The sequence below is a fragment of the Natator depressus genome, chromosome 12 (genome assembly GCF_965152275.1).
Source record: "Natator depressus isolate rNatDep1 chromosome 12, rNatDep2.hap1, whole genome shotgun sequence".
Lineage (NCBI taxonomy): Eukaryota > Metazoa > Chordata > Testudines > Cheloniidae > Natator > Natator depressus.
In genome coordinates this window covers 19019940-19033944 of record NC_134245.1, presented here as the reverse complement: position 1 = coordinate 19033944, position 14005 = coordinate 19019940, and the positions used below count along the sequence as shown (strand labels likewise).

The 14005-nt window shown below is 38.1% G+C and overlaps 1 protein-coding gene across 4 annotated transcripts in view; it reads left to right on the top strand.

Annotated features, from left to right (window-relative positions):
- The window catches only part of PHKB (phosphorylase kinase regulatory subunit beta), a 226731-nt gene that overhangs the window by 21774 nt on the left and 190952 nt on the right, over positions 1 to 14005 (top strand). For all 4 annotated transcript variants that reach the window (XM_074968662.1, XM_074968660.1, XM_074968661.1 and 1 more), the window contains 2 exons: positions 4099 to 4188; positions 12986 to 13124. In XM_074968662.1, coding sequence (XP_074824763.1) covers positions 4099 to 4188; positions 12986 to 13124 — 229 coding nt within the window. The remainder of the gene's footprint in view (positions 1 to 4098; positions 4189 to 12985; positions 13125 to 14005) is intronic.

Genomic DNA, 14005 nt, shown 5'->3' with positions numbered 1-14005 from the left:
CACATAATATCCTTTTATTTACAAATGTCAGTAGAAAAAAATGTCACATCACTTTTTTATTTTTAAAAAATTGACCCAAATTTTAGTCTCTTCGGATCTTGTTTATCATGGTGCACAACAGTCTCTGATTTTAATAAACATTTTAAGCTTGGGATTTTATGTTTTGTAATTTCTAAATCAAGCATTGGTGAAGTAATTCAGAATTGTTTAATAGTTGTGTTTATACATGCGGGTTTTTAAGTGTATTTTTTCTAATTAGTGTTCCACTGTTTTTTTTTCCTATTTCACAATTGAGTCAAACTTACGACCGTACTTGGCATATAGTTGTCCAGTTTTTTAGTTTTGTTTTCTTTAAGCATCCTTGACATTTTATTTTTGGAATGTCTTGACCCCAACTGTTGTTTTCTCTATTAATTTATTCACATGTTTAAATTTCTATACACTTTCTCTCCTTAATACCACAGTGGTAGTGGTGGGGCAGTATATTCAAATTCCATGGTTCTGTACAGACCTCAGGACTATATCTTAATATGAATTTTAAATATGGGCACTTGATAATGCATGGTAATGCAGTGAATAAACAGTAAAAAGTAAAACCAACCTCCATCGTGGTTAGAGAAGAACAGGTTGGTTTCATAGCACAGTGCAGAAGTGCCCCAAGTGACTTTGTACTGAAAGTACCAGTTCTGCTGTCAGAATATACTAGATATCTGCATTTCAAACTACTGTATCTCCAGCATCGTATTTGTTCAGTACTGAGTTGGAGGGAAGAGTGTTGCTTGCTGAATCATCACTACCATTTCCAGCAGCACCCTGGGGTTTCTTTGTGGTTGAGGTGTTCCCATTTAAGTATTGATCAGACCTGATCCTTCCTTATCTTGTGAGATGTATATGAGGAGTCACATTCTAGGTGGAGTGATTGAAGGTCTTTTCATGTTCAAGTCTTAAAAGTTCTTCCTTTAACTTGTTTAAAGTTTAAACCATTATTTAAAATAAACTAGAAACTAATATGATAGAGTACCCATCATAGTATCTCTTTTCAGGAAAATGGCTGCCAGGCATCTCTGCAAATGGCAATTGTAGCTAACTTCATTTTATACATTCCTTTTCACAGTAGACAGAGGGAAGCACTCCTCACCATTTGAACTTTGATTGTTTGTCCTGGTCATAATGGGTAAACTATACTTCTAAATGACTCTTTTGCCCTATTCGTTACAGGGACCAATATACTTATTTTTTTCCTGCAACTGTGTTTGTTGGCAAATTACTCATTAAAGTTCTGAGACTAATTAAGAAAAAGCATTATCTAAATTATTGATTGACTAAGAAACTTGCGGAGATAAAGGAAGAAGGAGGCATGCCTCGAGGCCCTATTTCACTCTGGGGTGTTGGCTACTTCCCACCACCCAACACAGATGTAATGAGGTTAAGTGGTGTCCGTATAAAATAAGTAAGAACTACTAATTATTCCTCAAGAAAGGCTTTTAATGATTTCCGACTATAATAACAGCATAAACAAAACAGGAAAAGGAAAACCAAAGACCAGCACTGAATAAGGATTAATACAAAAGGCATATTATATTGAAGACAAGCACAAGTACATGTAATATTGTGGACCATTTCATAGGTTCATAGATATTTAGGTCAGAAGGGACCATTATGATCATCTAGTCTGCGAGTTCCTGAACAGTGACTCTACATATGCTGGTCCTAGCAGGTTATAATAAAAGCCTTGAAGACAAGCATAAGTAAAGCTATTATTCACCAGCTCTATATTCCTGGTGACAAACTATTTCAAAGGCAACATAAAGCTGATGAACGATAGCACTACATGCATTTGCTCGGACTACTTAAACGACAAGCACTAATACATGCAAAGCTATTATGCATCGGCTACCTACTATTGATTTTATACTACAGTATCAATACAACTGTGATCAATTCAGCTCGAGCGACCAGACTTCTTTACTGCATAGACTTGCCATGCATTCGTCCAAAAATACGTTACCCTTCAGTCGGCCATTTTCTGCACTGGCCAGGTACAGACAGTAGAGAAGCGCACGTCCCTTCAGTTCAGGGGGTGTGGGTCAGGTTTACCAAAAACACACACACACACACAGTCCCGTGCCTTCTTTCTTTTTATCTGATCTGATGACCGTGTTTTAGAACAGACCAACCAAATCAGGGTGGGCCACATTGTTTATGTGGTTGCCCTAGTTGTATAATTGATGCGTATTTAATTTTTATGTCCAATTGTTAGTTATTCGTATAATTAAGGCCTATTTATTTTCGGTAGCCAATTAGATTTTGAATGTGGGTACTTTGGGGTTGATAAGTACATAGGAGTCAGCATAAATTGTTATCTGGTTGCAGCGAGTCCTGACCACAAGCTTAAGCTTTGTTTTTGCAAGGCTTGCATTTCAAAGCATACAGAAGTTTGAGGCCTAACATTTGCAATACTTCTATTTCGTTCAAGCTTGACAAGACAGTTGCTCAATTTATTCACAAAACTGAATTGGCTAGTTACGTATTAAAAATAATCTTTTCTTAGATAAACTTTGGCTATATTAGTCAATGTGGGCTATAAAGACTGAAGAATCTAAATTAGGTTTGTTACCTTGTCCTCATTTTGTACCTCAAATTGTCACTGAAGTATACTACGCTTCTGAGTAAAACTTAAACACTACAAATCACTTAACATAATAGCTCTAGATATTATCAAATTAAACACTCATCAGTGGTAGCGTATTCTCTGTCATACATCCATGTACAGAAAAGTATTGCGGAGTCCTGTCATAGAAAAATTGAACACTTACTTTCACAAAATGCAGATCCTCCTGTCGCTTGGAGATTGGAGATAAGGAAAGCGTACATTTCAGTAGTAACAGCTATCAAGTCTTTCCCATAATTTTAAAGAGAAAGATAATGAAACCTAGAATGCTGATTGTGGAAGGGAAAAATTGATTGCTTTTTGAGGAGGGAGGAAAAGAAATACTCCCCAATGGCATACAAAATTAGGACAACCTCATGCCTGTCATAAGAATATAGATTCAAATATGGTGGTTCCCAGAGGCTCCAGTCAGGATTAGGTGAATTTATTTTCTGACACAACATCTCCGAGTGGTGGTATCGGTGTATCTTTTTTAGATATCAGAGTAGAGGATCCTGCATTTTCTCCATGTCCCCAATTTCTTAAGTTTATAGTTTTTAACCTTACCAAGTCGTGAATTCTTTACTAGCTGCAAAACATGCCACATATAGTTCTTACTGGTTATGAGGTTAAAAACGTCATGGATATACAGAAGCTTGACTGAAGAAGTCTTAACTTTAAAATTAAACTAAAGCATAAGGAAATTAAATAATCATTTGGCTACTCATGGTCTTCTGGTTTCTTAAGCATATAGTGCTTCTTACCATAACAAGAATGCATGAATTCTAGCTCTCTCTTTTGAAGGAAGGCACCTCACTGCCTCTGACCTTATGAAGTGGTCACTCCTGAAGTAGTTTAATTGTGGTGTAAATGTGCAAAGTTACACTGATGTGCAGTTTCTTTTTAAAATGGTTTTCATTTAATGCTGAGACTTGTCTTAAATGTATAGGTAAACTAGTTCTGAAGAATACCTTTAATAATATATAGGACTCTTGTCCTTTCATCTCCTCTGCCTGGATTTAAATTCTGTAGCACCCAAAGAAATAGAACTCAAAGCTTTTTCTGAATGGAACTGTGCAGCTCATGTAGTAACAAGTTCAGATTTCCAGTAATTGAATGGTAGCTCTTACCCTCAAGGCATTTAGAAAGTGATTGTTGGCTAAGAAGTGGTGTGAGAGCTTGACTGTGCTTACAGCCTGTGAGCCTGACATTAGTGGGTTTAGTATTGGACAATCATGTAAAATCAACTGGTTTACAGAAGAAGTAAAATTACATTTTTTTAAGTGAATTGAAACTGAACAAAGTGTTATGTTTGTGTCTTAAATATTTATGCAAGAAAAAGCATGCTAAGAGCATTTTTAAACAATATTCCTATGATAATTTATGGAAATAATTTTGATGTTGATAACTGTATTTTTAAATAATTTTTTGTGATTTTTTTTCTTTAGGCTCTGTTTATGAACCACTTAAAAGCATTAACCTTCCAAAGCCAGAGGGAGAAAGTCTGTGGAATAAATTGGATCATTATTACAGAATTGGTAAGTAAAGTAAGGGGGACTCTTGGCAGTAATCAAAAAATGTTTGCAGTGTAACTTGTTAAAATTCTTCAACTGCCATAAAATTCTTATCTGTATGAATGACAGTTGGAAAAAAAAAAGTATAATGAACTCGTTTGGATGTCCTCTATACCATCTGAAAACTCATGATCTTTCTCTAACTTTTTTCAAATCAACCTGCTGCTGATCAATTGCCATATTCAATAGGTCATACTGATTTTTATTGGATCTACTCTAAAAAATGACTACGTAAATAGAGCAATTATTCAGCAGAATGGCTCCGTAGATGTAGCTGTTTGAACCTAGAGATAGAAATAAATGTTTCTTATTTACTCATATTAGTCTTACAGAACCATTGCAGCTATGAGAGAGGGAGCTGGATTCTGTTATTATGCATATTAAGTTAAGAATCACCTCACTGATTTGGTATTAGCTCACAGGTTAGTCTTTTAGCCTAATGAAGAGGCCAATATATATCTGTAACTTCTGTCAGTGCAGACCCTGTTACTAATGTAATGATTCAGTACATAAAAATTGTGACATTACCCAAGGTATAATCTGTTGAACAGCTATGTCCTCTCAGTTCTCCAACCTGGGTGCCTTTTACACTACTTTGCTAGGAGAGCAACCACTCCTGGCCTGCTCTCACACAGCCTCCAGCATATATATCGCTCCCAGCTATACTATATGAGTGCTTTGGCCAGTCACCCTTGAATTACACTGCAGAGCAACACGATCAAATTCCCAGTCCCAGACTTTGCCCCAGAAATGTGCATTTTGTACTGCCCAGCCCTCTCCTGGACAATACAAACTCTTATAAGGTCCATTATTTTATAAATAAAAAGTGATAGGCACAAATCCTGTTATCTCAAATGGAGTTCCCCAACCACTTTAGTCCAAGCACACTGATTTATTAACTACAGAAAGATTTTAAGTGATTACAAGTAATGAGGCATAAAAGACAGAATTTTTTACAAAGAAATAAAAGGTAAAATGCAACTAACACCTAACTTAGCAAGCTAAGCGATTTCAAAGCAGAAGTCTCTCTCACCACATATTTTAGCAGTCTTACTGACTAAATTTCTTTCTGCCAGGATCCCTCCCCAATCCAGTGATGTTTCCTTTGTCCTTAAAGTGTTGCGATGCCATGCATAGAGATGAAGGGAGAGATCTTTTGGGGCATTTGTTCCCCTTCCTTATAGTTCTTTTTTCTTTGAAAATCCTGTCCAGTTGAGGTTCAGGAGCCAGCATGGCTGTGGGGGATGGGAACCCCCAGCTGTTTCTTTGCCAAAATGTAGATTTCTCACTGTCTTTTGTCTCTGAGGAACTGGTTTGTGCCTGCTTTTCTAAACTTGGAACATGTCTCAGCAATGTTATACAGTAGAATTTTATAACTATGTACAATGTTGCCACACACATTTTACCAGGACAATAATGATCAGCAAATTATGAGTTTTCAAATGGTACTTCACAAGGCATACTTTACACAACATTTATCATAATCTTCTAAAAAGGATGAACATAAGGATACAGACTGTCACAGAAATATGTAAGTACCATAAAACACAGAATGTCATATTTCTCAGATGCTGTCCAATATTCTGTTAAAAAGAACAAATGTTTTTACTGTAGGAGTTTCTAAGTTTGGTTTGAAGTTATATTAAAATAAACAATAATTAAAACTAGATCACTCATTAATTCTGAATTCATTTATGTGTCTTATTTTATTCTCTTGCTCTGAGCCAACAGTGTAAAAATTAGCAGCAAAACTTGCAAATGCATTAAGATTTCATTAAAAATAACTCCTGATTTTTTGGGGGGTGAAATTAGTACTTACTAGCAGAAGTCACAGCCGTAGTCCTGGTCAATATAAAAATTTTCAACCATCTAGATTAGGATAGGTTATTATTTATTATTAGTTGCCTCTAAAGTGTTTGCTGTTCCTTTTTAAAAGCTATGTTTATTATTTTTATTTTAAGTTGAATCAGCCTATAAGAGAAGAACACTTGAGACACATTTCAATATAGCATCATATCACTTCTGTAAATTTTCCTTGGTGGTAATTAGTGTTCAAATTATGTACTAAGCAATGGTGAAAATGATGGGCCATTATCAAAGGTTAGTCTTTAATGGAGGATGGAAAAGTTTGAAAGAAAGAAAAAGCTGTCAAGCAACATTTAAGGACCTTGTGAAACGCCCCTGGATACATAAAACTTTACAGAAACTCAGTAAGAGTTTCAAGTTATGCATAGGAAACCCTCTTGAGGATTCAGGTGTTTGGTTTTTTAATAGATTTTCTATGGCCAAAACAAAACTCAAGACTTCAAACACAAAAGCAAACTATCTAAACAGGGCAGTTGCCACTAAGATGCAACTAAAATTATTAGGACTTCCTATACTTTTCCTCAACTCAGGGAGGCACTCCCACGAATTCTGAAATTCCAATCTGAAACCCTTTCTGAGGTTGAACCTACAAACATTCACACCACTCCGTTTTTTTGGGGCTCTCCCCTCAGGGCAGCATGGGATAGGGTACAAAAGTATTTGTATACCATATCACCACAGTGGGCAAAAATCTTTTTTCTTTTTAATTTAAAAAATGAATTTTCTAGTTTAAATTATTTAAATACAGGTTTATTTTTAAAACTAAACTGATTATTACATTGGAAATTGACAATGTAGGTTGAGGCCTAATTTTACTATAATCTACTAAAATAATTAAAATAAAATAATATCAAACAGTACATGTGTTCTGCCAAAGTTTTAAAGAAAGTCATTTGACTGAACTAAACAAACTCTAAGTACCTGGAACTAGACTTTGCTGAAGTGCTAAACCAGTTTTTGACAACAGTAACCACTTCTGCTCATGCAGAGAGAGAATTTTATTCCTTTCAGTTTATTGAACTAATTCTGTTCACCGACTAGTTCATTCAGAGTTGAGAAACCAGTCTGGAGTTCAGAAAACAGGAAAGACTTGTTTTCCTCTTCAGTCTATGAACGAAAATGAGATATACTCGTTCTAAAATCTTGAAGGACATGTTCACCCAAAACAATCACTTCAGTTCACTAACTTCAGCTAATAGTTCCTTTGGTCAATAAATCAGTTTTAAAAGCAAAACATGTTTTGATAAACTTTTTGATATTTATGTATCCAGCACACTTAAGGTAGTTTTACTTAAATGATAAAAATATTAAATGTTTTTATACATTTTTAATTTAATATGAATTTTCATCCAAATATAGCTTGACACAAATCACAAGTAGGAATATTAATCCTCATCTAGTAAATGAGAAATGAATCACTCACCATAATAAAAAAGTAAAAAGTAAAACTCTGAATAAATATAAGTTAAGCTTTATAGTTGCATAAATAAATGTGTGTAGATATAGCTTCTCCTCCCAGGTAACAAAAAGAAATGTAACGGCGATGTTAAGTTACAAATCAACATGTTTTAATGGTTGTCAACCAGTGAGAAATCAGCCTTTCTTTAGGAAAATAATCAGAAGTACAAATGCAAAACAAGATTAAAATTGATTATTTATATCAAGGTTTCCTGCTTGCTGATTTAAATCATGATTAAACTTGGTGATTTTAGTCAATCAATCCACTCCACACATCAGAGTGCTGAACTTGTGCTTGTGAAATCACCAGTTATAGCTTTTTGTTTACTGTTGAATTCCTTTTGAATACAAATTTGCTCTAAGAACTTAAAATAGTTTCTTAAATCTACTATTTTCACACAAGTATGAGACCTAGACACATACTCAGGGCAGCGAGCCCATCATGCTGGTCGCAAAGCTGCGGTACGTTCCAGTTTAAGAGAGCTAGCTTGCTGAGAGCTACTGCAGGTATATCCCCTTGATTTAGGAATCACACCTCCACCTTGACTCTAGCTGTTTTGCTATACTACTGGATATAATGGTGCCAATAGTTACAAGAATGAATGGGCTTATTGTATTTTTATAACATAAGTGACATTGATTTATTTAAATGTTGAAATACTTTTAGGTATCTATTCTGTAGTGTCTTCTAAATTGAATTATTTATCACTTTCTTCTAATTAAGTTTGTGGTGAACTGTAATCATACACACACTGTTTACTTAAAGGTGTAATGTTATCAAGAAATAGCTATAAAAATGCCTGTTGTTGTTTTTTAAATCAAATCATGGTTGTGCGATTCACTGCCGAAATTTTAAGTTTAATCATTCATTGGTAGAGCACAGTAAACAAAAAAGATATGTCAGCCTGAAAAGGAGGGGTGATACTCTATTAAAGCATGTGAAACCCCATGAAACCAAATTTCTGGTTCATGCTTGATCTGTACACATTTTATTGTTTTGTAGATTCATTGCTTTTGTCTTCCCCGTGGAGTGGATGGCAGTTCAATTTACTTTTAACAGTTGGCAATGGCAAATCTGTGCTGCTGTTCATCATTCATCTACTTCGGGCTCTACTTGTACTGCAGCCAATTTTCTGTTTCAGCTGAAAATGTGTTATTGAATTTAATCAATTCTAGAATGAGCTATATTGATGCTAGCAAAATGATTTGTCATAGAATATCAGGATTGGAAGGGACCTCAGGAGGTCATCTAGTCCAACCTCCTTCTCAAAGCAGGACCAATCCCTAAACGGCCCCCTCAAGGATTAGACTCACAACCCTGGGTTTAGCAGGCCAATGCTCAAACCGCTGAGCTATCCTGGCCAATGGGAGCTGTGGAGTTGGCACTTGTGGCGGGGGCAGTGTGCGGAGACACTCCCCCGGCCGTGGGGACGAGCCAGCTGCTTATGGGAGTGGCATGGGTCTGGGGCCGGCAGGGAGCCTACCTTAGCTGCTGCGCCACTAGACTTTTAGCACCTAAAATCTCCCAGTTTGACTTCAGTAGCCTCCGGGAGATGGGGCCTGATTCCAGGAGACTCCCAGTGAAACCAGGAGGGTTGGCAATCCTAACTATAGTGCAATCTCTTTATCGTGAAAGTGCAACTTACAAATGTAGATTTTTGTTTTGTTACGTAACTGCACTCAAAAACAAAACAATGTACAACTTCAGAGCCTACAAAACCACTGAGTCCTACTTCTTGTTCAGCTAAAAACAAGTTTGTTTATATTTACAGGCGATAATGCTGCCCGCTTCTTATTTACAATGTCACCAGAAAGTGAGAACAGGCGTTCGCATGGCACTTTTGTAGCCGGTATTGCAAGGTACTTACGTGCCAGATACGGTAAACATTCATATACTCCTTGATGCTTTGGCCACCATGCCAGAGGATATGCTTCCATGCTGATGGCACTCATTAAAAAAAATGCGTTAACTAAATTTGTGACTGAACTCAATGGGGGAGAATTGTATGTCTCCTGCTCTAGTTCACCCACGTTCTGCCGTATATTTCATGTTATAGGAGTCTCAGATGATGACCCAGCACATGTTAATTTTAAGACCACTTTCACTGCAGATTTCACAAATGCAAAGAAGGTACCAATGTGAGATTTCTAAAGATAGCTACAGCACTTGATCCAAGATTTAAGAATCTGAGGTGCCTTCCAAAATCTGAGAGGGATGAGGTGTGGAGCATGCTTTCAGAAGTCTTAAATGAGCAACACTCTGATGCCGAAACTACAGAACCTGAACCACCTAAAAGAAAATCAACCTTCTGCTGGTGGCATTTGACTCAGATGATGAAAATGAACGTGTGTCAGTCTGCACTGCTTTGGATTGTTATTGAGCAGAACCATCATCGGCATGGATGTATGTCCTCTGAAATGGTGGTTGAAGCATTAAGGGACATATGAATCTTTAGCGCATCTGGCACGTAAATATCTTGCGATACCGGCTACAACAGTGCCATGCGAACGCCTGTTCTCATTTTCAGGTGACATTGTAAACAAGAAGCAGACAGCTTTATCTCCTGCAAATTTAAACAAACTTGTTTGTCTGAATGATTGGCTGAACAAGAAGTAGGACTGAGTGGATTTGCACGTTTTAAAGTTTTACATTGCTTTATTTTTGAATGCAGGGTTTTTTTGCACATAATTCTATATTTGTAAGTTCAACTTTCATGATAAAGAGATTGCACTACAGTACTTGTATTGGGTAAATTGAAAAATAGTATTTTGTTTTTACAGTGCAAATATTTGTCATAAAAATAAAGTGATCCCTGTACACTTCATATTGTGTGCTGTAATTGAAATCAATATATTTGAAACTGTAGAAAACAGCCAAAAATATTTAAATAAATGGTATTCTATTATTGTTTAACAGCGCAATTAATTTTGTTAATCGCTTAACAGCCCTAAATGAAACACTTTTTATTTTGTGACTTTTGTAGCTTCAAATGTTGGTAGGTTTTTTTGTATGAAGCTGAAGTTTTACACTTCACACTTAAATCTGTGAGATGTAGAAATTTTCCTTTTACTTACTAAAATGTGTTGCTGTAGCTGATTTCTGGGCTCCTTCTTGGATGGTAATTACTGAGCACTGTTAGGGCTTGTCTACACTGACAAGTTTCTGCACAGAAAAGCAGCTTTTTGCGCTAAAAGTGCAGACGTGTACACACTGCAAAACCACTTTGTGCAGAAACTCCTCAGTTGCAACGCTGCAAAAAACCACTTCGCCAAGAGTTGTAAGGCTATTTGCACAGAGGCTCCAGCACTCTTTTGCCAGTGTAGACACTTCATTGGTTTCTGCGCTGTAATTGGCCTCCGGAGCTGTCCCATAATGCCTCATGTGACTGCTCTGCTCATGGTTTTGAACTCTGCTGCCCTGGAGACATGCGCTCCTTCCCTTTCAGAGCACCGTTTCTGACAGCCCTTGTGTGCTGTGCTGATCTGCTCCAGGACACAAAGCAAACCATTAATGTGGAATGCTCATGCTGTTGAACACAGAGGTAGGGGTGTGAGAGAGAGAGAGAGCTCAGGGAGGAAGACGGGGGCTGATGTTGGGGTTTCCCCCTCCCCCTGCCTCAGGACTGGTTGCTTCCTGCCGCTGTATCAATTTACGAGACAGCATGCTGACACACTCTCTGGCCCCCAAAACACACTCTCCCCCCACCCATTTACTAGGGTTACCATATTTGAACATTCAAAAAAGAGGACACTCCATGGAGGGGGGGGATTTGCTCACGCCCCCCGCCCCTTCCCCAACTCTACCCTCCCCACCCCCATTCCAACCCCTTCCCCAAAGTCCCCGCCCCCTCCCCTGAGCGCATCGCATTCTCCCTTCTCCCCCCTCCCTCCCCGCCGCGCAAAACACCTGTTTCGCGGCACAAGCTCTGGGAGCTAGAGGGAAAAAGCGGGCACTCTCTCGAATGATCAACATTCACTCTCTTTCTTGAATGATCAACTCTTCTTTGGGGAAAAATAATAATGGCAAAATCCTGGACATTTTTATATATTTAAAAATTCTTCCCAGATGGCGATTTAAGAACCAAAAAGTCGGACGTCTGGGAAAATACACTCTTCTCCCATGTCTCCCCCCATACATACACACTCTTCAGTTGAAAAGGAGCTGGCAATGTAGTAGGATTCCGGTGGAACAATGGGATTGGGAAACCTGCATCACGTGATGCTGTGCCTGCCCCATGAGGCATTGCAAACCCTTCCCAAAGTACCCTATGGCCAGTTGCACAGTGTGATAGCTGTTCCTTAGGCGTCAGAGTGTTTACACTAGCAGCACTTCCATCGTCGATGAGAGCTGCGCTGTAGGGCAGCTATCCCACAGTGCAGCTCTCTCGATAGGTCTTGTGGGAAGCGGGGGGTGAACAGAAGGCATTCTGGGTCCCTGCTCAGTGCCCCATGATGCACTGCTTCATATCCCATCAGCCCTATTACTTCCTTGTTTCTTTCAAGGCATTTTTTAAAACCCCCTGCTGTCTGGCTGCTTTTCCCACCACATCTACAAGCAAAGGAAAAGGGAGTTTCAAACTTCCCGGGGCTTACAGTGGGAGGGGCGGACATCCTTTTACCTGGCGTCAGAGCAGTGGAGATACTGGCCAGAGGGTCGCTTTTGGAATTGTGGGATATCCTCCAGAGACCAAAAGGTGTTTGCACAGGTGGAACATGTCTTCACTTTCAGAACAGCACAAAAAGAACAGTGGAAAGAACTGTATGCCTCTCGTGAAGGTGGTTTTCTCTTTGCGGTGAACTTCTGAGTTCACCGCAAAAAGTCATTAACAAGTGTAGATACTCCCACAGTTTTAGCGCAAAAAAGGGACATTTTGCGCTTTAAATAGCAAGTGTAGACATAGCCTTAGTGCACAGTGATCAGTGTGTATAAAAGAAAAATGCCTGTATAATCCAGAATTGTTTCCGTTGGGCAAAGAGGATTTTTTAAACCCTGTCTGTCCTTGAAATCTTTTGGGGACAAATCAAAATACTGTAGACTTTTATTTAAATTAAATTTTAAAAAATGCAGTGCCCATGCAAGCAAATTCAGACTATTGGAGTGGTTTGCATTGAGTTGGTTCTAATGTAGATAGGCTGTGATATAGCTATAAACTAATTTTTAATCATAGAAGATGCTTTGAATACTGATTTTGAAGAAATATTAGTGTAGGAGAGATTGATAAAAGCAATGGTATGTATGTGTAGGAGGGAAATTACCTTGTTTTTGGGTCTCTGGTTTATTTTTTTTTTCTCTTGTTTTTATTTCCATTGTGTAGTTCTCTTATAGGTTGTCTGCAATTTATTCCTAACCCCCCCCCCCCCCCCCCCGCCCGCCCTTTAAGCTTAATTTAGGCTTGGAGGAAATTGAAATCTTAAAAAGATTTGTTTTTCTTTGCAGTCAAGTCAACGGTGTTGCTTTATCAAAGTCCAACTACTGGTCTCTTTCCCACAAAAACGTTTGGTGACAACCAGAAGGCAAAGGTGCAAGACAGTCTTTACTGTGCTGCATGTGCTTGGGCCTTAGCAGTTGCATACAGGTAAATTGCTTTTCTTCTGATGGTAAAGATGGTTAATAATTATCCCATGTTTGGATTTTATGGTGTTGCATACCATAGAAGCATCTAAGTGAGAGACATCGTGTATCAAAAATAGTTTTGTAAACCTCTGGAAATGAAAACTGTATAAGAAGCATGGAATAAATGTGCATATTGCCACTTTAATAACAGTGTCACTTGACTTTCATAAGTTAGAAAACTGATTTTTTTGTTTGTTTTTAGCATAACCTTTTGAGATGTTTTGTCTTCACATAAGTGCCTCTTCTAAATTTTCACTGTCACCGATGTTCTGAGGCAGTATGATTAAGGCATGTTGTCAAAAATTGTTATGGTAGTGAACAATGCTACAGTACCTGGAAGATAAACTGAGTTCTTTCATTCTCAGGCATCAGCACTGATACATTTTGCAGGTCAAATTTTTGCCTTCAGTTACACCTGTGCACCGCCACTGTGTGCCTGTTGTTGTATATTTGTAACTAGAGGCAGAATGTAACCCAATAATTGAAACTTAGTTTTGATTAAAGATAAGAGAGAATAAAAACCTCATTCTTTGAGTGGTGTCCCTATAGGTGCTCCACTGTAGGTGTATGTGCGCCCCTGCGCGTCTAATCAAATTTTTGGTAGCAGTGTCCGTTGAGCCTGCGCCTGTGCTCTTCTCCACCCCCCTCTACTGTGGTGGTCTGCCTTGAAGCTATCTAGCACTGCGCTGGTGAACCCCGCTCACTTCCTTCTCAACTGCCTTTGGCCTTGAACAGAGCGAGCAGTCATCCCTTCTTTATCTGTGTCATTAGCATAAGTAGTAGTTTTTGGTTTTTTGTTCTCCTTAATAGTTAGTGTTTCCTTTTTTTTTTTTTTTTTTTTTT